The sequence below is a fragment of the Stegostoma tigrinum genome, chromosome 9 (genome assembly GCF_030684315.1).
Source record: "Stegostoma tigrinum isolate sSteTig4 chromosome 9, sSteTig4.hap1, whole genome shotgun sequence".
Lineage (NCBI taxonomy): Eukaryota > Metazoa > Chordata > Chondrichthyes > Orectolobiformes > Stegostomatidae > Stegostoma > Stegostoma tigrinum.
In genome coordinates, this window is record NC_081362.1 from 55,249,302 (window position 1) to 55,275,575 (window position 26,274).

General features: G+C 41.7%; 2 protein-coding genes across 7 annotated transcripts in view; one reads left to right on the top strand and one right to left on the bottom strand.

Moving 5' to 3' along the window:
* Positions 1 to 24,870, top strand: part of LOC125454648 (putative deoxyribonuclease TATDN3) — a 51,949-nt gene extending 27,079 nt beyond the window's left edge. The window contains exons 6-10 of one of the 2 annotated variants that reach the window (XM_048535635.2): positions 131 to 240; positions 9,183 to 9,238; positions 14,873 to 14,985; positions 18,979 to 19,056; positions 24,510 to 24,870. In XM_048535635.2, the coding sequence (XP_048391592.1) occupies positions 131 to 240; positions 9,183 to 9,238; positions 14,873 to 14,985; positions 18,979 to 19,056; positions 24,510 to 24,653 (501 nt within the window). In that variant the 3' untranslated portion in view covers positions 24,654 to 24,870. Of the gene's footprint in view, positions 1 to 130; positions 241 to 9,182; positions 9,239 to 14,872; positions 14,986 to 18,975; positions 19,057 to 24,509 lie in introns of both variants that reach the window. The other variant, XM_048535638.2, reaches the window with a different exon arrangement.
* The window catches only part of nsl1 (NSL1 component of MIS12 kinetochore complex), a 156,688-nt gene that overhangs the window by 49,681 nt on the left and 80,733 nt on the right, over positions 1 to 26,274 (bottom strand). The gene's annotated exons all lie outside the window — the stretch shown is intronic.

The window sequence follows — 26,274 nt, forward strand, 5'->3', positions numbered from 1 at the left end:
AAGTGAAGCCAAATCAGAATTGATGGACTCAAAAATATTGTTTTATCTCATTTTCCATTGATAGATTAATATGTGTACCTTGAATGTGTAATTATGCATCAAAGATCTCATACTTTGTATTTTATTCCAGGTTGGATTGGACTTCACGCCGCGAATTGCCCACACTGAGGCACAGAAAAATGAACAGAGAAAGGTCTTCATTGAACAGATTGAAATTGCAAAGCGACTGGATTTACCTTTGTAATGTAGAACTTTATTTCTGTGAGAACTGAGAGATGGAGTATAGGAAAGTCCAAGCTACCTGCCAACTATTTATGGCAGGAAAAGATGATTGTACAGGCTGACAATTCAAGTTTATCAGCTGTTTAATACTACAACTATCTGGTTAATAGTATAATGAAACAAACTATTCATTTTTCCCAAAATCTCCCATCTATTTTTTGTTACTAATGTTAGTAGTCATGCTATAGTACTTACATTGTGCCTCATCATGTTGCAGTTTTCTTTGAACAGATACATAATATAATCATGTCTCAGAATTTGAACGATGAAGTTGTTTGCTGAAGAAGCCAGGTGTACCTTAGAGCCATAATTCCTAGTTTGAGGAATTAGTAAAATTAGCGACCTCATTATATAATTTGCCAGATTCCATGCACCTCCAGCTAAAAGGTGAGGGGAACACTGGTCACCCTGTAGCCATTAAATGGCCAATTGAACTGTGTCCCAAAATGCTGGAGAAAAATCTGCCTTTGATTGGTTGATAGCTTCTGAAGCCAGACTTTTTAATCCAGGAGTGTGGAAGTCTCACCTTCAATTGTTAACAGATTATTGCCCTTCAGCCCTTTTGGATCAGAAGTCACACCTGAATCAGACTGGGAGCTCTTCAACATTTAGGAACAAAGGTGTGTGCAGCATTGGATCAGGTTTTGGGGCACTGTTTGGGGATACACTGGGTGTCTTGCTGGCAGCCAAAGAAAGGGACTGGGGTTTATGCAGGCATGGGGGATTGTCAACCTGGGAGGGGGGTATTATGTTACACCAAAGGGTGACTCTCATCCAGGGACCAATTAAGAAGGGCTGTGCCTGACCCTTCCCCATTCAAGGAAATCTGTGTCTGCTTGGTATGGCTTTCTTCTGCTGCCAGTTAAATCCTGGAAAGGGTGGAATGAGGCACTCGAGTGAGCTTTAATTATTCTTTTAGGGGCTTCAGTTGGTCCACTGGCGGATGAGTTTCTTGATGTCAGCCTCATCACTGGCATAATTACTTTGGCGGCATAGGCAGGAAGGTGGTGGGCAAGCTCCATTCTGGATTTCAGAGTCCTCTACCTTCAAATTGATTGGCAGGGTGGTGATAAATGCAGCTCTTTATGATCTGTACCTTTGTGGACCAGAAATTTCTGAATTAGCCAGTTTATCCTGAGTTTCCACAAAACATCACATGGAGTGATGTACTGCTGTAGTAGTTTTATTCAGCTTCAAATGCCAATACACAGGATTCTAAATTCTAAACCCATCGTAAATTGCACTGTTTAAAAGTTGTTCACCCATTTGTCAAAATAGAAATAATGGTCAAAGAGGCAGCGCTTATTGAAATATCTTGTAAAACCTTTCAGTGCACGTTAGGAGGTAAAGCAGCTATTGTAAAACGTAATGTTAAAGGTATTTTCAGAAAGCCTGCTCGCTATTTTATTTCAAGGTAATTATTAAATAAGATTTAAAGGCTGCATAATAGTGATTGATAGTTAAACAACTATCAGGAGAAGGAGGCACCATGAGCACCCCCATCCCTAATATTGGTGAAACCTGCACATGAGCACAAAAGATTAGGTTAAAATGTTTACAACCCTCTTCAGCCAGAAGGTACAAGTAGATCCATCTTGACTGCCACCTGATGCCCACACCATCGTGGATGCCAAACATGGGCCAATTTGATTCACTTCACATGATATCAACAAAAGGTTTAATGCAATGGATACATGGAGCAAAAAGTGTATACCCTGCTAACATCCTGGCTTAAGATCTGTGCTCCTAAACTGCCTTGTTCCTAATCAAGCTCTTCCGGCACTGCCAAAATATTGGCATATGTCAAGAGAAATGAAAAATTGCCCAGACAAGAACGGGATGAAACCAATCTTTACAACTGCCACTCTTATCACTCTATCAATTATTCTCAATTATGAGAAAAGTACAGAGTGATGTGGTATACTGCACTATCAAGCACATAATAACCTTTTCACGGACTCTGCGAGACTGCCTGGCTCCAGACTTCCATAAACCAGTGGTAAACAAGATCAAAGCTGAATTCCAGACTGTGATGAAAGTGTTCACCTCTGATATCAAGGCATCAAGAATCCCAAGTAAAATTGAAATGAGAAGAAATTGGGATGATACCTTCCATTGACTGGAGTTGTTTCTAGCACAAAGAAAGATTGTTATAATTGTTGAAGTCAGTGTATCTCAACGTCAGAAAGTTGCTGCTTGAGTTCCTCAGCAGTGTCCTAGGATCAGCCATTTTTGACAGATTCATCGATTACCTTACCTCCATTATGAAGTTAGAAATCAGGATATCTGCTAATGCTTGCCTCGTGTTCAGTTTCATTCACTGCTCCTCGGTTAGTGAAGTTGCCCATGACCATTTGCAGCAAGACCTCGACAGTTTGGGCTTCAAAGTGGCAAGTAACATTCACGCAGTACAAATGTTAGGCATGATCCAATCGAGGAGCTGTACAAGTTGGGAAATCCCCCTTCAGGGCCCAAAAAGGAATTGGATAAGTGCTTAAAAATAAATGCTGTTTTTGAAGAAATGGACCGGGGAAGTCAGACTAGCCATGTTGTTCTTGCAGTGATCTGGCATGAAGACAAATGGACACAATAAAGGCAACACGCTTGCACCTGGTAACAAGATGGAATTTCTGATGCATGACCACCCGAGTCTGCAAAGGTACAAGGACATCATTTCCAGCTGGGCAGTGTGAGTCCTGGATGGGATGTGAGACATTGTTAATTTGTAAAATGACAGCTGAACGGAGAGAGCAATAGAGCGTGAGAGAGACAGCTGAAGAGAGAGAGGTGGCGTTAAATCCCAACGAAAGCCACTGGAGTCTTGAGTATGCTGCGGTCAGGTGATAGGGGCTCCCACGTTCCCTCCATCTTCACATTGTAGGTTGCTGCAGTTGTACTGCTAGCCTACATTGCAAATAAACTTCCCATTTTATAGACTAATTCTAATATCCTAGCCCCCACAACACCCCCCCCCCCAACCCAGACACTGCACCCAGGAGTTTGGAGGCTAAATCAGCTGATATGACTGGATATGTTCCTGCACTGACCACCAGTCTTAGTTCATATGTTGGAAACATCTGGACCAAATGAAGAGGCTTTTCCTTTTAAAAGTGACTTGTGGATTTATTTACATATGAACAGATGAATCAGGAGCAGAAGCTATTCAGCCTTCAAGCCTGCTGTGCCATTGAGTGAGATCATGGTTAATCTGTTTGTGCTTTATTTACTTCTCTTTTTGAAAATAAATACATGTCAGTATTTCAGAGTTTGTCTGACTGCTGCAAGATCTGTGAGAGTAAAATAATGTTATTTTGTCAGTCTAAGACATTAGTGCAAAGGATTGTATAGAAAAACAATTTACCTATTTTAGCTTGATGTTATTATTTAAAGTACATTCGAAGCAGATGTTATTAGAATTGGTGAGCATTGCAGAGATTAAGGTTGAGGGAATAAGGCACCTGAAACGTTATTAGTATCATGGTCCATTATTTCTCTCCCAGGCCACCATTTTCACCATTGTCTTCTCAAGTGTAACTAGGGATGGGCAATAAATGCTAGTATTGGGAGAGAAGTCCAGAGCCAGTGAATCATTGCCTTTTAAAAATGGCTTCCTCTTGTACATGATCTGTATGCTGAAGATAGAGAAGCAATTTGAGATTGTAAGGAAAGTCAGTTTAATCATGTAGTGCCACAGGAGAGTCAGACCATTCCACTACTACAAATCCAGTATTATCTGTAAATGAAGGCTACATTCTGAGATATTTCCCAGAATCCTTATCTCAGGTTACCACTCTAGTTAGTCTGTACATTCTCTCATTCCGATCAGTTAATCTGAACTATCAACAACTTCTCTTTCCGCAGCACCCCTTTCAACACTATAGCAAAAATGCTTTCCCCTCCACACTTCAGCTCAGCTCTGATAAGGAGTCATTTAGACTGAGAATGTTCTCTTGCTCTCTCTCTCTCTCCATGGTTGCAGTCTGACCTGCTGTGATCTCCAGTATTTGTTGTTTTCAGTCCAGATTCCAGCATCTGCAATAATTTGGCTCTAGTCCATGCAATCTACCTCTTTCAGTATTCTTTAGTTAGCCCGCCTAATATTTCCTTTGTCTCTTTTGATTAGACATACATAAGGTCCTGTGAAATGAATTTCTTCATTAAATATGTTAATGAAAATGTCTGTTCAATCATGAAACTTTGAGCATTATTTGACTGTCTCAACTCACAAGGATTCGTTTCCTCTCAAATTCTAAATCATCTATCTGTAAAACCCTTGTTCCTCACCTTGCTACAGCATGTGATCCTGAGATATAACACCTGTTTCCCAATGTCATAATGCAAAACCAAACACCAATTCAAATGATTTCTTACATCTTTCACAAATTATCATCTGTTCTGTCACAGTGGGTATCCCTCATGGCCATTGTTATTGCAAATAATTATGGCCCTGGTGTTTGAATTGACAACTTTCATAAGGTTCCCAGGTCCTGGGTGGGCATGAGAGAGGTTGATGCTGCATAGTGAGGTCCTTAGCAGGGTCTGCTGCTGCTTCTACCATGAGATATTGGAGCACTGTTGTATGCTGGTGCCATGAGGGAATGCAGCTTACTAGGAATCTCCATTGCTGATCAGAAAGATTTTGATTTCAGGTAATTAGTCCATGAGCAGACTTTGTGAAAGATTATGTTCTTGGGAGACAGTCAATCAAATATCCTGTGAGTTCCTTTGTATCACCTACAGATGAATTGAAATAACATGGAAGTTAAGTGTGTCCTATTTCATTTAGCCAGGGAATGTTGTTTGGATACACTTTTGCTGATTAGTTCTGCTCTGTTTTTACCAAGAAAGTGCTGATAAATAAGTGGCAATTAACTCCTCTGATGTAAAGCCACATACACTGAGAAAGCGTTGACATTGCAATGCATCCAGTGATTTTTGGCGCATTCATTATGATTGATGTTAACCCAGTGCTCGATACACTTATTTCAGTTTTGAAGATCATGGGGTGATTTTGACTTTGGAAAAATTAAAAGTGATGGTCTAATATCACCTGTTTTCCATTGTCTCTAAACTCAAATTCACAGCACATAATCAACGTTACAATGAGGTGTTCATTTCAAATGGCTGTTTCCAAAATAGTGGTGCCTGCAACATTGGTAGAAGCTTATAGCACTGCTGTAAAATCTTTGAATTTAATTTGGCAGTGTTTCCTATCATGCATTTCTCCAGGATATGATGATTTCCAGCCTGGGCATTTAAAGAAATAGATAAGAAATTTGCAGATACCTTAATAATAATCTTGAAAAGATGCCTTGATTTGAGAATTGTGCCATTGGGTTGAAAAAATTCCCAACATTTTGCCCAATTATCAAAGAAACATGAGAAATAGGATCAACTAATTACATGCCCGTTTGTCTATATCAGTTGTGGAGCAGATATAAGAATCTGTCATTAAAAACAGAATGATTGGGCACTTGAGAAGATTTGAGTAGGCTAGAGATAGCATGGATTTCTAATGAATAAATTGTATCTGACTGATTTTAGTAATTTTTTTAATGTTATTAAAGTGGTAGGGAAGGCTTGGCCATCGATCCTATCTGTATGAAGTTTCAGAAGGCTCTCAACAATGGCTCAGAGAAAAGTTTATTCGCAAAAGTGAAAGCATACCAGATTGCTGGTAGCCACTTCATATCTTGGAAATTGTTTGGAATGTAGGAGAGAGAGAGCAGAAATAACAGTTGGCTATTCTGATTGGTGAGTTGCAACATATGGTGTTTCCTGGGGATGTATATTGCACAGTGACTTGGATGAACTAGTAAAAACATATATCAGAGTTTGCAGGTGACATTTCAATTGGGAGAAAAAAAATGTAGTACAGTTGACAGCAGGAAACTGAATAAGGAATAGAAAAAATGAATGGGCAGAACTGTGACAAATGGGATTCATTGTGGGAGTACCTCCTCTTTGATTCTTAAGAGACAAAATGATATTTCCTACATCCTAATCAATTGTAAAAAAAATCTAAGGACTCCAGAGAAGTAGAGATTTGAATGTCCTTGCATAGAAATCACTGCAACTTTTTGAATAGAATCAAAAAGATTATTGGAATCTTGGCCTTTATTTCACGGGTCTCGAATACAAATGAGTATAAGTCATGGTTAAGTTATGCAGAGCTTTGGGCATATCCCATGTGCAGTAATGCAGTCAGCTTCAGGCACTTCACAGCAGGAATAAGATGTCAAGATAACTAACTGTGAAGCTGGATGAACACAGCAGGCCAAGCAGCATCTCAGGAACATAAAAGCTGACGTTTCGGGCCTAAACCCTTCATCAGAGAGGGGGATGGGGAGATGGTTCTGGAATAAATAGGGAGAGAGGGAGGCGGACCAAAGGTGGAGAGGAGAGTATACGTGGGGAGGCAGGGAGGGGTTAGGTCAGTCTAGGGAAGATGGACCGGGTCAAGGAGGTGGGATGAGGTTAGTAGGTAGGAAATGGAGGTGCGGCTTGAGGTGGGAGGAAGGGATAGGTGAGAGGAAGAACAGGTTAGGGAGGCGGGGACGAGCTGGGCTGGTTTTGGGATGCAGTGGGGAAAGGGGAGATTTTGAAGCTTGTGAAGTCTACATTGATACCATTGGGCTCCCCCTCTCCCCCCACTGCATCCCAAAACCAGCCCAGCCTGACCCGCCTCCCTAACCTGTTCTTCCTCTCACCTATCCCTTCCTCCCACCTCAAGCTGCACCTCCATTTCCCACCTGCTAACCTCATCCCGCCTCCTTGACCTGTCCACCCTCCCCAGACTGACTTATCCCCTCCCCACCTGTACTCTCCTCTCCACCTATCTTCTCCTCTATCCATCTTCAGTCCACCTCCCTCTCTCTCCCTATTTATTTCAGAACCCTCTCCCCATCCCCCTCTCTGATGAAGGGTCTAGGCCCGAAACGTCAGCTTTTGTGCTCCTGAGATGCTGCTTGGCCTGCTGTGTTTATCCAGCTTCACACTTGGTTATCTTGGATTCTCCAGCATCTGCAGTTCCCATTATCTCTGACCAGGAATAAGATGTCAGCCTTGTTGGGAATGTAAGGCAATAAATGTTAATTTACAAGGTTGTATAAACTTTTCTTATATTTGCTTTCTGTTGAAGAATGAGAGGTGATCGGATGTTGGCTGAATTTTCTGAGGAATGGCAATACAACACGTGACGACTCCACCCCTTTTTTTACAAAAGGAGGGAGCTCTATATTACTGACAGGAGATACCGATCAGGGCTCCTTCAGGAATACAGAGTTGTATTTCCATTCTGACAGTTTTCTCATAATGCAGAACTGTCAAGGGAAGGCACACCATGCCCTCCTCCTTCCCCTTTTACAAAGCAGTCATCTGTAGTACTCTAAAGTTAAAATGTTCAAGATCACAGACAGCCACTTTGACAGCTGTTGTAAAATGGTCAATTCAAAATTTAAGTGTGAGGTTAGGTGCCGTGACAGTAGGGCGCCATATGGGTAGGGGATAGGATAGAAGTAAGGAAGGTGCCAGAGTGCCATGTAAAGAGGGTTCCAACAGGATTAGTTGCCTTCTGGATAGGGGGTATGGGTGCAAGAAGGTAGGGTGGCAGGTGGGCAGGATACCATGGGTAGGGTTTAGAGTGGAAGAAGGCAGGGATCTAGGTAACTAATGGAGTGTTTAGGGTCAGTCAAAATGGGTGGGAGAAGTCACATCCAGCAGGGGAGGGTGGCCAATCAGGTCAGGAGTGGGGGAAAGCAATTCAGGTCCTAGGGAGCAGAGGTAGATTGGATCCAGAGCAGGGAAAGTACAGCCATGTGTGGTGTAGGGCAATCAGATCTGGAACAGATGACTCAGATCAGCTCCCAGGGGATGAAGGAGGTCTGGTCCAAAACAGACAATTAAGGTGGGGGGGGGGGAGCGGTGGTAAGGAGTGAGGGTTAGCTCCTACATGGTGAAGAGTGGTTGTGTCTGGAGCAATGAAGAGGGATCGGCTTCCCGGTGTCAGGTCCAGAGCAGACCCAGAGGAAGGGAGAGAGCGTGTCAGGTCTGGAGTGGGCCAGGCATGTCAGATTGCAGATTTCGGGTCATGGTTTGAGAGATGTGATGGATTTGAGGGAGTTAGGTGAGGGTGTGTGAGGCAAGTATGGGGCCGATTTGAATAGTCACTCAGGAGTTAGACTCTGTATTTAATATTAATAGCCTAACTTTACCTGATTAACTATGTACTCAATTTCATCAGAACTCTTATTCTCTGACTGAAACTTTTGCAGGATTTTAGATGTAGTTGAGTTGTCCAGTGGAATCTTAATTTCCTTAAAGTTTCCTTAAGATTCTGATTCCACACGTGCAATTCCTAACTATGCTGGAATCATAACTATTGAAAATAATTAAAGTGTTTGAAAGGGAGGTGAGGGGAAACGGTTTCCTCTTAGGAAGAAATTGATATATTTTGAACAAGAGGGCATACTCTTAAAATTAGAATCAGGTTCAAATGAACTAGAATCAAAAAGTCCTTCCTGAGTGGGCAGGAAATGGAAATCATGAACTCTGCCAAAGAAGGCTGCACTTGCTGGATCAAAGTTTCCCAGCCCAACATCAAAAGATATTTGTTAGATACACCTGTGATTTAGAGCAAAAGCAAGTTAATGGGATCGATGTACAGATCACCCATCGTCAAACTGGTGAAAATGGTGTGCTCCTGCTTCTGCAAGCTTTAAAGTGGCATCATAGATTACAATCCTAGCATTGCACAAATTATGAATAATGTTATTTGCATTAATTAGTGTTATTATCATTAGTTTTTTTAGCTAGAGACTACCAATTTTGTTTTATTTTAGTGGATCATTTATTGTACTGGTTGCATTGTGCTAATTTAATCATTGTTTTCTTCCGTTTAGAAATGTACATTCTCGTTCTGCTGGCCGTCCAACCATTAATCTTCTGAAGGAACAAGGTTTAAAATTTGAATTTCTTGTTTTCTGTTTTAGATCTAGCATTTGTATAATAGGACTGAAATTTTAAGAGATGGAAAATCTTTAGCCAAAATGATGTCAGAGCCCCAAATTCAGAAGTTCCGGTTCATTTCTGGCATATGATATTTTCACCAGGGAATGAAAGGAGCCAGGATGTTATTATCACACACGGACAATCTGAAATCAGCAGGGCCGTCTGTGATTTGCATTTTTTGCTAGAATAAGTTCCATTTTCCACAGTATGTAATTTCTGACTATTGAGATTAAAAGTGAGTGAAACTAAAATGTGAATAAGATTTGCAGAACTATGAAGTTCTTTAAATCTATGTTCTTTAAATTGAAAAGGCACCTGGCTGTGAAAGAAAATTGGTGCTTGCAATTTCAGTGGCTGTTTGTTGAAATTTGTTGAAGGACTGCTTGGTTGCTACCACAGCTAAATACGACCAAAGATGGTGCAGGATCATGACTCAGGAGAAACAGTTCTGAACAACCAGAATTTCACTGCAGGGGGTGACTAGCATACTCAAATTTCAGGCCTGCATGTAAAGTAAGAGACCCATTACTGCTGGAAATATCACAACGAAGAGCCTGTATTTTACAGTTAAGTTGACAGCTCCAAGTAAATATAAAGATATTAGCTGTCTTTGATGTTGTTGTAGGAATACAATTTTATATGAGAAATTAAGTACTTAAAGGGAGTAAAATGTATTGAATGGGTTTTTATCAAGTAGCATTTTTTAAATACAGTGAAGTCTGCAATAAATGCTCAAGTCTTTATTTTGTTTCATGTCAGGATTGTCCCTGCTCAACTCGATACCAGCAGAGTTGGCATGGAGGGATAAGGTCAATTAGTTGTGATTGGGGACATGTTGACATGAATCAGCTCTAACATGATGTAGAGTGTATGGTGATGTGGGTTCATTGTCTGGCATAATTTGGGGTAGAAGGGACACTGGTTATGGGCCAAAGGGCATAAACTAGCAGGAGGGTATGAGAGTCATTGTCAAGAAGGACATAGATCATGAGGGTGTATGGGGCTTATAATGGGTAGTTGGGGCTAATGATTGGATATGAATGGGACATGGTGAGTGAGGGGTTGTGAAGGCTAGAGAACCATTGTTGTTTTATTATTGACATTATTGTTTTGTTCTTGTGGTTCCCACCACACTATTTCTGGCACTGGTGGGTCCCATTCCAGTGTGTACCAACCACCCTGAAGTAAAAATCCAGCAGTTCAGAGCTGTTTCTCCTGAGTCATGGTCCTACACCATTTTTGATCTTATTTCAGCTGCCTAAATTGCAAATCTAGAATTCTGTCCCAACTACCAACTCAGTGTAATTGCTGGCAGAGCTGGTATTGACCACCCAAGTTACTGTGAAGAGATTGGGTTGGCATAGGGAGGCTGACTAGCATACTCAAATTTCAGGCCTGCATGTAAAGTAAGGGTATCTAAGGCTGAAAACGGGAATGTCATATTTTTGTTATCATTACTCATTTAATTTCATGAAGTCTTTCCTTGCTCATTCCTGTACCCCTGGCAAGAAAACTTGTCAAAGCTGAGGCATCCTTCTCCTAGTGCAAGTGTTAACTTTGTGTGTGAGATAATGGGATGCCTGATACATCTCCTACAATGTCATCACGCTAGTTGGATGATGACATTGAATTAGTTGTCAAGCCCAACATTGTTTTACTCATAATGCTGAAAATACACAGTAGATCTGGCAGCATCTGTGGAGAGGGAAATAAAATTAATCATTTTGCCCAGTGACCTTTCATCGGACTTGAGAAAAATTAGAAATATAATTAATTTTAAGTAAATAAAGGTGGGGATGCAAAGAAGAAAAGTTTTTGAGATATAGTGAAAGACAGCAGAGATTAAATTACAAAAGTGTAGGTGGTGCAAGGACAAAGGAAGCAGCAAGGCAGGGGACAAGTAAAGAAAAAGAAGTTGTGCCTGGACAGAGGGTAATAGTAGAATGATGAATGGTTACTGTCTAAAAGCTGAAATAAGATAAAGAGGTAGAGTAAAACCAAAACCAGCCAAGAGAAAAGAAACAAATTGGGAATGGTCATTAACAGCCAGAAATTGTTGAATTCAATATTGAGTCCGAAAGATTATAACGGGTACTTGATAGAAATTTGAGCTGCTGTTCTTCAAGCCTGCATTGAGCTTCATTGGAGCACTTCAGGCTGAGAAAAGAGCGATTGATGTGGAAACAAAGAGGAGCTTGTGGACTGAGTGGAGGTGCTCTGCAAAGCACCCATCCAATCTGCTTTTGGTCTCTTTGGTTTAGATCAGGCCAAATTTAGAGCAGCAAATGCAGCAATAAATTGCTGTTTCACCTAGAATGAGCGTTTGGAGCCAGGAACAGTGAAGACAGAGGAGGTAAAAAGACAGCTGTTGCAGCGCCTGCATTTACAAGGGCAGGGATAGCGACGGAGGTATTGGGGGTAATTGAGGAGTTGATCATGGTGTTGTGCAGTGAACAAATCCTACAGAATGCTAAAAAGGGAAGGGAAGATGTATTTGGTAGTAACATCAGGAGGTGAATGAAATGATTATGGAGGCTGGTGGAATGGAATGTGAGATCAAGGGCAATCCTACCATGGTTCTGGGAACTGGGGGCAGGTGTGAGAGGAAAATGCAAGAACTAAGACAAACGTGATTGAGGCCTCTGTCAACCACAGTGGAAGAGATCTTCAGCTGAGGAAAAGAAAGAAGCACGGTTTTGAAGATAATAAAATGTGAGGCTGGATGAACACAGCAGGCCAAGCAGCATCTCAGGAGCACAAAAGCTGACGTTTCGGGCCTAGACCCTTCATCAGAGAGGGGGATGGGGAGAGGGAGCTGGAATAAATAGGGAGAGAGGGGGAGGCGGACCGAAGATGGAGAGTAAAGAAGATAGGTGGAGAGAGTATAGGTGGGGAGGTAGGGAGGGGATAGGTCAGTCCAGGGAAGACGGACAGGTCAAGGGGGTGGGATGAGGTTAGTAGGTAGCTGGGGGTGCGGCTTGGTGTGGGAGGAAGGGATGGGTGAGAGGAAGAACCGGTTAGGGAGGCAGAGACAGGTTGGACTGGTTTTGGGATGCAGTGGGTAGGGGGGAAGAGCTGGGCTGGTTGTGTGGTGCAGTGGGGGGAGGGGACGAACTAGGCTGGTTTAGGGATGCAGTAGGGGAAGGGGAGATTTTGAAACTGGTGAAGTCCACATTGATACCATATGGCTGCAGGGTTCCCAGGCGGAATATGAGTTGCTGTTCCTGCAACCTTTGGGTGGCATCATTGTGGCAGTGCAGGAGGCCCATGATGGACATGTCATCTAGAGAATGGGAGGGGGAGTGGAAATGGTTTGCGACTGGGAGGTGCAGTTGTTTGTTGCGAACTGAGCGGAGGTGTTCTGCAAAGCGGTCTCCAAGTCTCCGCTTGGTTTCCCCAATGTAGAGGAAGCCGCACCGGGTACAATGGATGCAGTATACCACATTGGCAGATGTGCAGGTGAACCTCTGCTTAATGTGGAATGTCATCTTGGGGCCTGCGATAGGGGTGAGGGAGGAGGTGTGGGGACAAGTGTAGCATTTCCTGCGGTTGCAGGGGAAGGTGCCGGGTGTGGTGGGGTTGGAGGGCAGTGTGGAGCGGACAAGGGAGTCACGGAGAGAGTGGTCTCTCCGGAAAGCAGACAGGGGAGGGGATGGAAAAATGTCTTGGGTGGTGGGGTCGGATTGTAAATGGCGAAAGTGTCGGAGGATGATGCGTTGTATCCGGAGGTTGGTAGGGTGGTGTGTGAGAACGAGGGGGATCCTCTTTGGGCGGTTGTGGCGGGGGCGGGGTGTAAGGGATGTATTGCGGGAAAATGCCGGGTGTGGTGGGGTTGGAGGGCAGTGTGGAGCGAACAAGGGAGTCACGGAGAGAGTGGTCTCTCCGGAAAGCAGACAGGGGAGGGGATGGAAAAATGTCTTGGGTGGTGGGGTCGAATTGTAAATGGCGGAAGTGTCGGAGGATGATGCGTTGTATCCGGAGGTTGGTAGGGTGGTGTGTGAGAACGAGGGGGATCCTCTTAGAGCGGTTGTGGCGGGGGCGGGGTGTGAGGGATTTGTTGCGGGAAATACGGGAGACGCGGTCAAGGGCGTTTTCCCGCAACACATCCCTCACACCCCGCCCCCGCCACAACCGCCCTAAGAGGAATACTGCATCCATTGTACCCGGTGCGGCTGCCTCTACATTGGGGAAACCAAGCGGAGGCTTGGAGACCGCTTTGCAGAACACCTCCGCTCAGTTCGCAACAAACAACGGCACCTCCCTGTCGCAAACCATTTCCACTCCCCCTCCCATTCTCTAGATGACATGTCCATCATGGGCCTCCTGCACTGCCACAATGATGCCACCTGAAGGTTGCAGGAACAGCAACTCATATTCCGCCTGGGAACCCTGCAGCCATATGGTATCAATGTGGACTTCACCAGTTTCAAAATCTCCCCTTCCCCTACTGCATCCCTAAACCAGCCTAGTTCGTTCCCTCCCCCCACTGCACCACACAACCAGCCCAGCTCTTCCCCCCCACCCACTGCATCCCAAAACCAGTCCAACCTGTCTCTGCCTCCCTAACCGGTTCTTCCTCTCACCCATCCCTTCCTCCCACACCAAGCTGCACCCCCAGCTACCTACTAACCTCATCCCACCTCCTTGACCTGTCCGTCTTCCCTGGACTGACCTATCCCCTCCCTACCTCCCCACCTATACTCTCTCCACCTATCTTCTTTACTCTCCATCTTCGGTCCACCTCCCCCTCTCTCCCTATTTATTCCAGCTCCCTCTCCCCATCCGCCTCTCTGATGAAGGGTCTAGGTCCGAAACGTCAGCTTTTGTGCTCCTGAGATGCTGCTTGGCCTGCTGTGTTCATCCAGCCTCACATTTTATTAGCTTGGAATTCTCCAGCATCTGCAGTTCCCATTATCTCTGAGCACGGTTTTGAAGTTTGTTTCACTGGAACACACGTAACAGTGATGGAAAAGCTCACAGAATGGAATGGAGCGTGAAGAAATGTGGTCAGTGTAGATGTCAGTGTTGATGGGCTTATGTTGGACATTTGTTAATAACTATTATCCAGACGGCGACGGAGGAAGTCAAGAAAAGACAGAGAACAGTTGGAGATGGGATATGTCAAAGCGAAAGAATGATTAAAACTGGAAGCTTCTGTTTATCTGCACAGATGTTTCCTGCCAGCTGAATATTTAAAGTATTTTCTGGTTTTTGTATTAGATTCAAAATGCTCTATGTTGCTTCTGTATTACTGTCTCACACATATCAGGTAATGAATGACATCTTCCATTAGGCCACCAGCATCCAACGCTGCAAAATAAAGGGATTCAGATTCATAAAGAGAGCACCTTTTGTTCAAACCTATATCCAGAATCTCTCGCCTTAAATTAGTGGGGTGTGCCCAGATGAAATATAAAACAGATTGTGCAAACATGAATTCTGCTTACATTAACTCCTCAGCTTTATCTGGCCTGGTTAACCATGATGTCATAAGTGCTAGACATGTTCCAACTAGAAAGAAAACTACATTACTGTAATTTATTACAAAATGAAGTTTGGGAAAATTCTTTTGTTTCCCTAGGAGCTAAGAAAGTGTTGCTGCATGCATTTGATGGAAAACCTTCTGTTGCTATGGAAGGGGTGAAAGCTGGATTTTTCTTTTCAATTCCGCCATCTGTCATAAGAAGCGAGCAGGTTAGATTAAACATTATAATGTTTGCCAAAAACGTTCAAGCTAAGGAACAAAAACAGAAGTTGCTGGAAAAGCTCAACAGGTCTGGCAGCATCTGTGAAGAAAAAAATCGGAGTTAACGTTGCGGTTCTGAGAAAGGGTCACTGGATCCACAACATTAATTCCCATTTTTGTTTTTGTTCCTGATGTATAGCATCTACAGTTCTTTCAGTTTTTATTTAACATTTTAAGCTAAGCATGTAGCGGTTATATTAATTCTCTTTTGAAGACCCAAAACTCCATTGCTAAAATTCAAGGTACAGTATTTGTGAAGAGGTAATCTGAGATACTTCCACAGTGGTCACGTTGCTCGATCACACAACTTTGATGCTCTTGCCGCCAGCAAAACCTTGCTGCCTCTTGTATTGCTCGTTATATGGTATGGTTTCTTTCTTATTGTTTCAAATCAAAGAGGCATGGATTTGAACATAAAAGCAAAATACCCAAGATGCTAGAAATCTGATATAAAAGCTGAAGCTTCTGGAGAAACTCTGTTCTTGTGTCCACAGAAACTGCTAGACCTGTTGAGTTTCCCCAGCACTTTTTATTTTTATTTCAGATTTGTGAGTATGAGATGCAAAACTGATAGCTAATATTGCGGAGATAGTAGGAACTGCAGATGCTGGAGAATCTGAGATAACAAGGTGTAGAGCTGGATGAGCTCAGCTGTGTTCATCCAGCTCTACACCTTGTTATAGGATGCTGCTTGGCCTGCTGTGTTCATCCAGCTCTACACCTTATTATAGGATGCCGCTTGGCCTGCTGTGTTCATCCAGCTCTACACCTCATTATCTCAGCTAATGTGGCATCAGCTTAATTGAACTACATCAGCCACTATTGAAACTTGTACTTTTCCATCAAAATTGCAATCCAGAGTCATCCTGGACCACCAATACCACAGTTGCTTTTCTACTGAACATACTGTCTGCTGCCACTCTATATTTTCTGTGCTGTCATCTCTAGCAACATATGAAAGGAGCTCTCAAGCTTATTTGTCACTAAGATTCAATGCTGTTTCTATCCCATTTGCTTTCCCATCATGCCAAACCTCCCCAGAGGCTCCCTGTGCCTTAAGGTCTGAATCATTATGTCATTGTATTTCTTTCTATTCTCCCCTTATCGGGATTAGTTTGTTCATGATTTCCATGAGCTTCTATCATGATTCCATTATACTAACTACACTTTCCTCTCCTTTGCTCAAATCACCCAAGTTTGATTACACAAAAGAAATGACAATAAAATACTGTAAACCAAGCTACTTACATATAACACAGTTTGAAATAATTCAAAACACATGGTAAATTTACAATCCCATCTATCCCAACAGCAACACTTTACAGCCCTTAAATACCAGAGAGAACGAGTTGCCTTCTCCATCATCTCCATAGGTTTGACTTATGTTTCTTTTGATTCTTGTTTTTGAGTTATTGGCCCTTCCCTTGACTATTCACACAACTGAGTTTACACTTTCTCTGTTTCAAATAACCCCTTTAGAAGGGTTCTGTTCAGACATGTCAGGTTTGTAATTTCAAACTAAATTCCTTACACTATTTCCTAACTGTTTTGAGCTACTCCTTTCTCAAGGAAAATCTTTCCTTACATCCAGCTTCAGCCTAGACTTCTGCAAACTGCAGTCAACCGCTTTCAGATCTTTGTTTCATCTCCCTTAAGCAAAAAAATCCTGATTTTTTTTTAAACCAAAGGGAGCAAATGCCTTTCAATGTTTGTGCTGTCCAATCAAAGAATTTTTAAACTGCAAACAAATTCCTGCTCTTGCTCCTGTCTCATTCTGATTTTAAAAATTAATAGCTTCCAAAAGACTGACAGGCAAATTATTAAACCCTTACAAAAACACAGACCAATATCCATGTGCCAGTAATTTAAAATCTAAACTCAAAGATAAATTATATTGATGTACATACATCATATACCCTACATCACACTGCATGTTTCCTTCTCATCCTATTGCACCACTCTGCAGCATTAAACATGGTCCTCCTCCAGTGCCTCTTTGCCATTTTCAAACTTAATAGGAATACCATCACTCACTTTCGTTCTTGAATCTCTGAATGTTGCTAGAAGATCTCCTGTAATAACTTCTCTAATCTCGGCAATGCAACCTCTAGATTCCACCAAGACTTTATTTTTAACACCTTCCTCTTTGCCATCTATGTTACCTCATATCAACATCATCCATAGACATGGGGTCAGATTTTGCATGCATGTTAATGACACCTATTCAATTTCTTCATCATGTCTCTCAACAAATTCACCACACCCTAATGCCTCAATATCCCTCTGTATTCTGCTGATTGTCTGGATGATGTCTCAAATTGAATGAGATGACTGCATTTCCTGTCTCAGCTTCTCTGGTCAGGTTGAACCAGACTATTTGCAACTTAGAGAAAATCTTCCATCATTAAGACAGAATCTGACTTTGTGGTGGAAACTTCTTGTAACCTATTTATAACCTGCCAGTATCCACTGTGTGACTCCAACTTGGAATGTAATCATGTGGATGAGAAGGGCTGTTGTTACTCTTAGGACTATTATTATTGTTATTATTAGGACTACTATGACTCAATCAGAGTAGGTATTATATCCTTATGACTAAAAGACAGAAAATTGCAAATGACAAAAAGACATGTAATAAAACAGTTTTGTAACAAAACCAGAAATTGCTGGAAAAGCTCAGCAGGTTCTGAGGAAGGGTCACTCAACCCAAAACGTTAACTCTGTTTTCTCTCCACAGATGCTGCCAGACCTGCTGAGATCTTCCAGCAATTTCTGTTTTTATTTTTGGTTTACAGCATCTGCAGTACTTTCAGTTTGTAAAATAGTTTTGTGAGTTACGAAACAGATATGTAAAACTTAAATGTTGATGGTTATTATTCAGCTTGGGCTGTCAAGTGGCAAGTGACATTTGTGCCAGACTATGACCATCACCAATAAGAGACAATCTAACCACCACCCCTTGACATTCACTGGCGTCACCATCACTGAATCCCCCACTATCAACACCTTGGAGGTTACCCTTGACCAAAAACTCAACTGGACTAACCACAGTACTGAATCCCCCACTATCGACACCCTGGAGGTTACCATTGACCAGAAACTCTACTGGACTAACCACATTACAGAATGGCTACAAGAACAGGCCAGAGGCTGGGAAGACTGCGGCAAGTAACTCACCTCCTGCCTCCTCAAAGCCTGTCCACCATCTACAAGGCACAAGTCAGTGTGATGGAATATTCCCCACTTGCCTGGATGAGTGCACCCCCAACAACACTCAAGAAGCTTGACACCATCCAGATGCCCGCTTGATTGGCACTAGTTCTACAAGCATTCACTCCCTCCACCACCAATGCTCAGTAGCAGCAGTGTTTACTATCTACAAGATGTACTGCAGAAATTCACCAAAGATCCTCAGACCCACAACCATTTCTATCTAGAGGACAAGGGCAGCAGATATATGGGAACACCATCACCTCCAAGTTCCCCTCCAAGTCACTCACCATCCTGACTTGGAAATATATCGCCGTTCCTTCACTGTCACTGGGTCAAAAACCTGGAATTCCTCCCTAATAGCATTCTGGGTCAACCCACAGCTGGAGGATTGCAGCAGTTCAAAAAGGCAGCTTACCACCACCTTCTCAAGGGCAAGTAGGGATGAGCAAGAAATGCTGGCCAGCCAGCCACGCTCACTTCCCACAAGTGAATTTAAAAAAATTTAGAGCAATTTTCATACATTGAATGTTGCTATGCCAAACCTATGGGGCAGACAGGTTTGTTACAGGAAAATTTTTTAAGAACCTTTGTATTTAAACTGTGACAATGAATAGATTTCTCTGGATTTTAAGTGTGTTGAAAGATATCATTTAACTGAATTTTCTCAATCATTTTCAATTTTTGTAATCTGCAGAAATACTAATTTTCCTATTACTATTCCCAAGAAGCAGAAATTGGTGAAACAGCTACCACTAGAGTCAATCTGCTTGGAAACAGACTCTCCTGCATTAGGGCCAGAAAAACAGGTAATCTGGTAATTCTATATATTTATTTATTTATAAAATGTAGATGAATCAGAAACATTTTGCAACAGAAGCGATTCCGCCCCAATATTCTGATCTCAACCCCTGACTCTTCTGATTCCACCCATGATCACTCTGATTCTACCCAGACCGTCCGTTCTTGCCCCCTGACTCTTATGATGTTGCCCACGGATCTTTGCTATCATGCTTTTCCCAACCCTTCCAGGTGGTTTTGGCCTCCTGCTCTAAACTCACTGACCTTCCAATTCCACCTCACAGGCGTGCAAGTCCCTAGCCCCAAACCTTCCAATCTTGCTACTGATGCATCCAATCCTGCTTCCAACCCAACTGATTTCACCCTCTGACAATTCTGTCTCATTCCCCGGTCCTTTTAAAATTGTCCCCGCTCTCAAATCTGGCCCAGACCTTAGCCCGAGAAGGAGACTAATATGTGTACACATTCTTGGAGGGGCAGTGCAGCTTGAAAAAGTAGCTAATAAGGCACACAAAATGTTGGGCTTCAAAAAAGACGTAGAGTATAAAGCCTGAAAATTGCCGTAAAGAAAATCATGTTGCCAAAGCTTGTCATCTTGCACTCATCAAGACAAAGATCAGAATGACAGATTTATTTCAGTTTTGAACTTCCTACCAAAGAAAGCCATGATTGTTTTCACCACATTGCCATATCATGGTGATATAGATGCACACAATTTTCTGTTTCTGTGTTCACTGAACTTTTGAAGTTAGTAAGTTCACCTTAAATTACTACCTGTATGGCCAAATTGATGGAGTATCCATTGAATTTCTTTTAGGTCTGGTGTTCACTAACATTTTTTGTTGTTTTCTGTGAGAAATATGCTTTTGATGATAATGAGCCATAACCTCCTACCCTGAGTATATTTCCACACATAGATGATTCAGTTGGACACTAAATCTGCAGCCATGTGTAAGAATTTCCTTACACACCTTAATACAATCCATCCTGGTCCTAAATTTACTTTGGGGTGGAACAGTATGACACGCTTCCTTTTCTCAATATGCTAGCTAAGAAATCAGCTAATGGATCTGTCTATTGCAAACCTACCTTCACTGATCAATATATATATATGTTGGGATTCATCAAGCTCCATGAGCCGGAACACTGACCTTATAAGCATACTGTAAACAAGGGCCTCGCCATATGCTCATTTTGTATGTTTGGTGCAGAAATAGAGTGCATTAAAGGTATTCTGTAGGACAGTGGCTGTTCTATTCAGATCATTGTAAATCTGCTATAACTCTTTAAAGAGGTAAAGAGCAAGTTACACCAAGGAGAGCCAATGGATGTTATCTACTTGGACTTCTGGATGGCCTTTGACAAGGTCTTGCACAGGGGGCAGCTGAGTAAGGTAAGGACCCATGGTAATAGAGGCAAGATACTAGCATGGATAGAAGATTGGCTGTCTGACAGAAAGCAGAGAGTGGGAATAAAAGGATCCTTCTCGAGATGGTAGCCGGCGACTAGTGGTGTTCTGCAAAGGTCATTGTTGGAACCACAACTTTTCATTTTATATATAATGATCTAGATGAAGGAATTGAGGGCGTCCTAGCTCCTTTTGCGGATAATACAAAAATACGTGGAGGGACAGGTAGTATTGAGGAGGTGGTGAGGCTGGAGAAGGATTTAGAATAGTTAGGAGAATGGGCAAAGAAGTGGCAGATGGAGTACAATGTGGGAAAGTGTGAGGTCAGTGCACTTTGGTAAGAAGAATAGAAGCATGGACTTTTCCTAAATGGGGAGAATATTCAGAAATCTGAAATATAAAGGGACATTGGAGTCCTAGTCCAGGATTATCTTAAACTAAACTTGCAGGTTGAGTCGGTAGTTAGGAAGGCAAATACAATGTTGACATTTATTTTGAGAGGACTAGAATTTAAAGCAGGGATGTACTTCTGAGGCTTTATAAGGCTCTGGTTAGATCACTTTTAGAGTGTTATGAGCATTCTGGGCTGCACTGGTTCACCGTTAGCCACTTCCAAGCTTGTAAAGTGTGCACTCTACTTCAAATTACCCAGATAAGGCAAAGTCTAAAAACTTTGAACAGGTTAAGCAAGTCATTACTACTTAATGGCCATGCAAGTGAAAGGTTCCACTAAAGTATGCTGCCACTATTCATTCCAATGATAAGAAATGACCAAGGTAGATTTGAAACTGTCAGAACAAGTTGTAATATTTCTCTCTAAAATTCCTTCACAGATTGACTGCTTGCGTTCCTATGGTCGCAGTTGCATTGCCTTCACTGTTGTTTGTGTCCCTCTAACTGAGCCCAAGCTGCAGCTTAAATCTACTCTGGGTGACTGCTGTGGTGGCATTTCCAAACAGCAAACCTGTTTTCATGCTTGAGCAGTCAAACCTGTGTTTTTGTGTATGAGTAAACAAAATCAGAAAAAATAGCTAGATTCTCCAATAAATCCGTTACTAGCAGAAAAGAACAGTTTAAATGTTTTAGAAAGTGTTAATACCCCACTTAATTTTTTGCAGCTCATTCTTTCAACACCATATTTTCGCTCTCCTAGCTGTATAAATTTGTCAAGTTTTCGAAATGTATTCAAAATGAAGCTGGTTTAGAGTGAATGAGTTTTCTATTGGTATTTCCAGGTGGAGTATGAGAAGTCTGCAACCATTACCATATTAACAAACGAATGTACAAGTTGGGAGCAAGCCATTCAGTCTCTTCAGTCTGCTCCACCATCAATAAAATCATAGTTGATTTGTTTGTAACCTCAAGTTTGCCTGCCCCCTTCACCCCCTTGCCTAACAAGATTCTCACTATCTCTGCCTCAAAAATGTTCAAGAGCTCTGCATCTATCACTGTTTTAGGAAGAGTTCCAAAGACCCGCAGCCCTCTGAGAGCAAAAATGCTCCCCTAATCTCTGTTCAATTGGGCAACCCCTGCTTTTTCAGCAATGATCCCTTGTTCTAGATTCTCCCATAAGAGGAAAGATTCTCTCATCATCTACCTCGTCAAGATCCCTTCAAGATCTTACGTTTCAATTAACTTGCCTCTTATTCTTCTAAAATCTAGATACAAACCAAGCCTGTCCAACCTGTCCTCAAAAGAGAAAGTGACATTCATCAGAATATATCTTAGCAGACATATGCCTGCTAAAGGAGCCAAATAGTGGGACTGTGCCAGTTATTTAAATTAGAATTGTCCTCAACAGAATGCTGTAGATTGGCACATCCCAAAGTCCGGAGATACATGCTAAGGGACATCACTAAACTTGGGGTATCTGTCACAAAGGTACAGTGAGAAAAGGCCACTGTTCCAGGCATTTCAGCCAAAGTGCACTATCAGGCTGTGTTCTGAGGAAGGGTCACCAGGCCCAAAACATTAACCCTGTTTTTTCCTTCACAGATGCTGCCAGACCTACTGAACTTTTCCAGCAACTTTTGTTTTTGTTCCTGATTTACAGCAACCACAGTTCTTTCAGTTTCTAGCAGGCTGCATTTTGTCACTGACTGTATATAGAAAATGTCACGTATTAGAATCACATTGGGAAACTGAAGAGCACAACTCAATGGAAAAATGTTACATCTATTGTACTTTCCAGAACATCCAGTCTGAAACATTTTAGAGTATTGCTTTAAATATTTAATGAACAAAGTTTATTTTTGCAAAAACCATTATTTAAACATATTAGAGGAACTGTGTTTTCACTTCAGCAAGAATGCACTGGAAGCATGTCCTGTCTTATACTCTTAGACCTCCAAACTGCCTTAGAAACCAGAACAGCTCTGCCAATGATGGTGCATGCCTCAGGTGAACTTTCATGCCTCAGCTTTTAAGGTAAAATTTACCTATCAGCCAGCTTGTAGTGCATCTGGTCAATGATGTAAAGTTTGTCAGAATCATAATAAGTGGCCCTTTAATGAGGAAAAAGTGCCATTTCATCACCCACTCAATGTAGGATACTGTCCATGATTTTTTTTACTGAAAGATCTCAGTAAATTCTTGGGGATTTTCTTTCTGTGCCCCTGTATGTTTTTGGTATGCCACCACTTAGAGTCATTGATAGAGTCATAGAACCATTCAGCATGGAAATAGACCCTTTGGTTTAACTCACCTACGCCGAACAAGTTTCTCAAACTAAACTAGTCCCATTTGCCTGCTTATGGCTCATATCCCCCTAAACCATTCCTATTCATGTACCTATGCAAATGAACCTATCCAAATGAATTTTAAATGTTGTAACTGTGCCTGCATCCACCACTTCCTGTGGCAGTTCATTCCACATAAGGACCAATTTGTCCTCCTATTTGTTGCCTCTGCCATCATGCTGACTTTCTGAAATTTGTGTAAAAGATCACACTAAACCCCTGGACAATATTATTCCACAATTTCTCACTATTTTAAACCCAAACATTTATTCTTTTTTCTTCTCTTCCTACAAACATAAATCACATCTCACCACATTGGATTCCATTTTGCTTCAAGTAGAGAATCTTCCACCTGCTGATATCAACTGATTCAACACCACCTAAGAATCAAATCTGGGCCTTCATGTCTGTATACTTAAATTCTATACTAGGCATTTGCACTTATTAGCTGACCAAGAAATTGGAATTTTATAAAAAGTTATTAGTGTTGCAAACTAAATCTACTGTCAGTATTATGTGATTCAGAAAAATTGAAAGGGAAAGGTTCGAGGTATCTATTTGAAAGAACATTGCAGCTGGCAGCAAGTATAAAAATATTTAAAAATTAGCAAGATTAATTGATTTGTTATCTGCATTGAAACCTACAACTGCACTGTATTGTGGTGAACATCACTGAAAAATTCCGTTTCCAATTTCTACTCTGCCCTCACTTTCCCCTGATCTATCTCTGACTCTTCCCTTCCCTTCCTTGACATCTCTGTTTCTATCTCTGGGGATAGACTGGTCACTAATATCCACTAAAAACCCACTGACTCCCACAAGAACAACACCTCATTTTCCACTTGGGGACCTTGCAACCCTCTGGGCTCTCAGTATCAAGTTCGATAATTTTAACGCCTAAATTCTCCCAGGTCCTAGCCTCCTATCTCCACACCAGGCCTTGTTATCACATAGTCTGCCATCACACACTACTTGTTATTAGTCATTAACAATCCCCATTAACAGCTATTCACCCTCCTAGCCAGATTGTTATCAACTCCTTTGTCTATCCAACTGTTCTTCTCTCTGTGCTCTATCCTATCATTTACTCCCTACCCCATCCCTCTCCCTATTTTCTGCATATAAACCAACGTTTTCCCATCTACCATAAGTACTAAGGAAGATCAGCGGACGTGAAATGTTAACTCTGATACTTTTTTCACAAATCTACAGACTTGCTGAGCTTTTCCAGCAACCTGTTTTTGTTCCTAATTTACAGCAACAACAGTTCTTTTGGTTTTTATTACTGATACACACTTTTGTTGCTGTTTTACAGATGAGAAATGAGCCGAAGAACATATCCATTTCCTGTCAGTACGTTGCACAAGTTAAAGGGATTTCAGTGGAGAATGTCATGGAAGTGACAACGAGGAATGCATGCAAACTTTTCCCAAAGCTTCAAAAATTAATCCACTTATAACCCAGATTCTCTGTACAATAAAAAGTAACAAAGTTGAGTAAGAATGCTTTATTTCCTGGAGATTGAGCGATTCTGTCATAGGCTATCTTTTCTTTCTATGTCTTAGTGTTAAATAAGAATAAGACATGTTAAAGGCAACCTTAAAGTTCATTATAGCTGTCCCAATTTATTTCATTATATTTCAATTTACGTACATTAAAACTAAGACTAAAAATTACTTTGTCTTCACTAATTTATCAAATCAGTGATGGTGGAAAGAACACTGTATATATGAACTAAAAGCAAAAGAAGCTGGAAATCAAAGAAATGTTACAGTGCAGAAGAAGGCCATTCAGCCCATTACTGGATCTCCAATAAGTATTTTGACTTTGTGCCATTCTCCTGCATTTTCCCTGTAACCCTGCATATTATTTCTATTTAAATAGTAGTTTAATGTCTTCTTGCATGCTTGAATGGAACCTGTCTCCACATATTCCTCAGAAGCACATTGCAGATCCAAACCACTTGTGTGAAAAGGCTTTTGTCTCAAATCACATTTGCTCTATTTGCAAATCACTTTAAATCTGGACCCTCTCTTTGTTAATCCTTTTATAAGCAAGAACCAATTCTCACTACCTACACAATCCAGACTTTGCACAATTTTGAAAATATGTGTCATATCTCTTAATCCTATCCCATTTCTGAAAAAAGGTCCCGACCCAAAATGTCAACTTTCCTACTCCTCTAATGCTGCCTGGCCTCTGTGTTCCTCTAGCTTCACACTGTGTTATTTCTGACTCCAGCATCAGCAGTTCTTACTACGTCTCACATCTCTTAAGCCTTCTTCTCGTCAAGGGGAACAATCCCAACTTCTTTATAGTCAAAACTTTTTCATCATTGTAATTATTTTCATAAATCTCTTTTGCTGTCTCCAGTGGGCTCACATACATGCTACAATGCAGTGCTCAGAAAAATACACAATGCAGCTAAGTGTTTTGTACAGCCTTCTTGCTCTCGTACACAATGTCCCTATTAACAAAGGCCAGGATACTATATGCTTTGTAAACTACTCACCCTACCTGTCCTGCCACCTTCAATGATCTATGCATATATAAATCTTTCTGATCCTACATTCCCTTAGGTAGTGAAACCACTATTTTATGGTCTGTCCACATTCTTCCAACGAAATGCATCACCACTCATCTTTCCATATTGAACTGCACTTGCCACCTATTTATCCATTTCGTCAACTTTTCTGAGAGCTCTGGAGGTCCCACAAAACTCTCCTCACAGTTTACAATGCATCCAAATTCTCTCCTTGTTAATCCTTTTATAAGCATGAACAGTTTCTCCCAACTACACAATCCAGACCTTGCACAATTTTGAAAATTTCTGTCACATCTCTCTGTTCTCCTTGAAGCGAAGAAAGCAAACTTGGAGATTGTTTCCTGCACACAAGGTCTAAATCAATAACATGTCAGGGAATGTGAGCCCCAATACTGGCTGTTAGGGTACTCTACTAGAAAACGTCATCCAGCCTGAAAAAATGTGTATTGGCTGCTACTTTCTGTTCCCTATCCCTCAGCAAATTTTGTATCCACATTGCTACTGTCCGTTTTATTCCCTAAACTATGACTCTTCA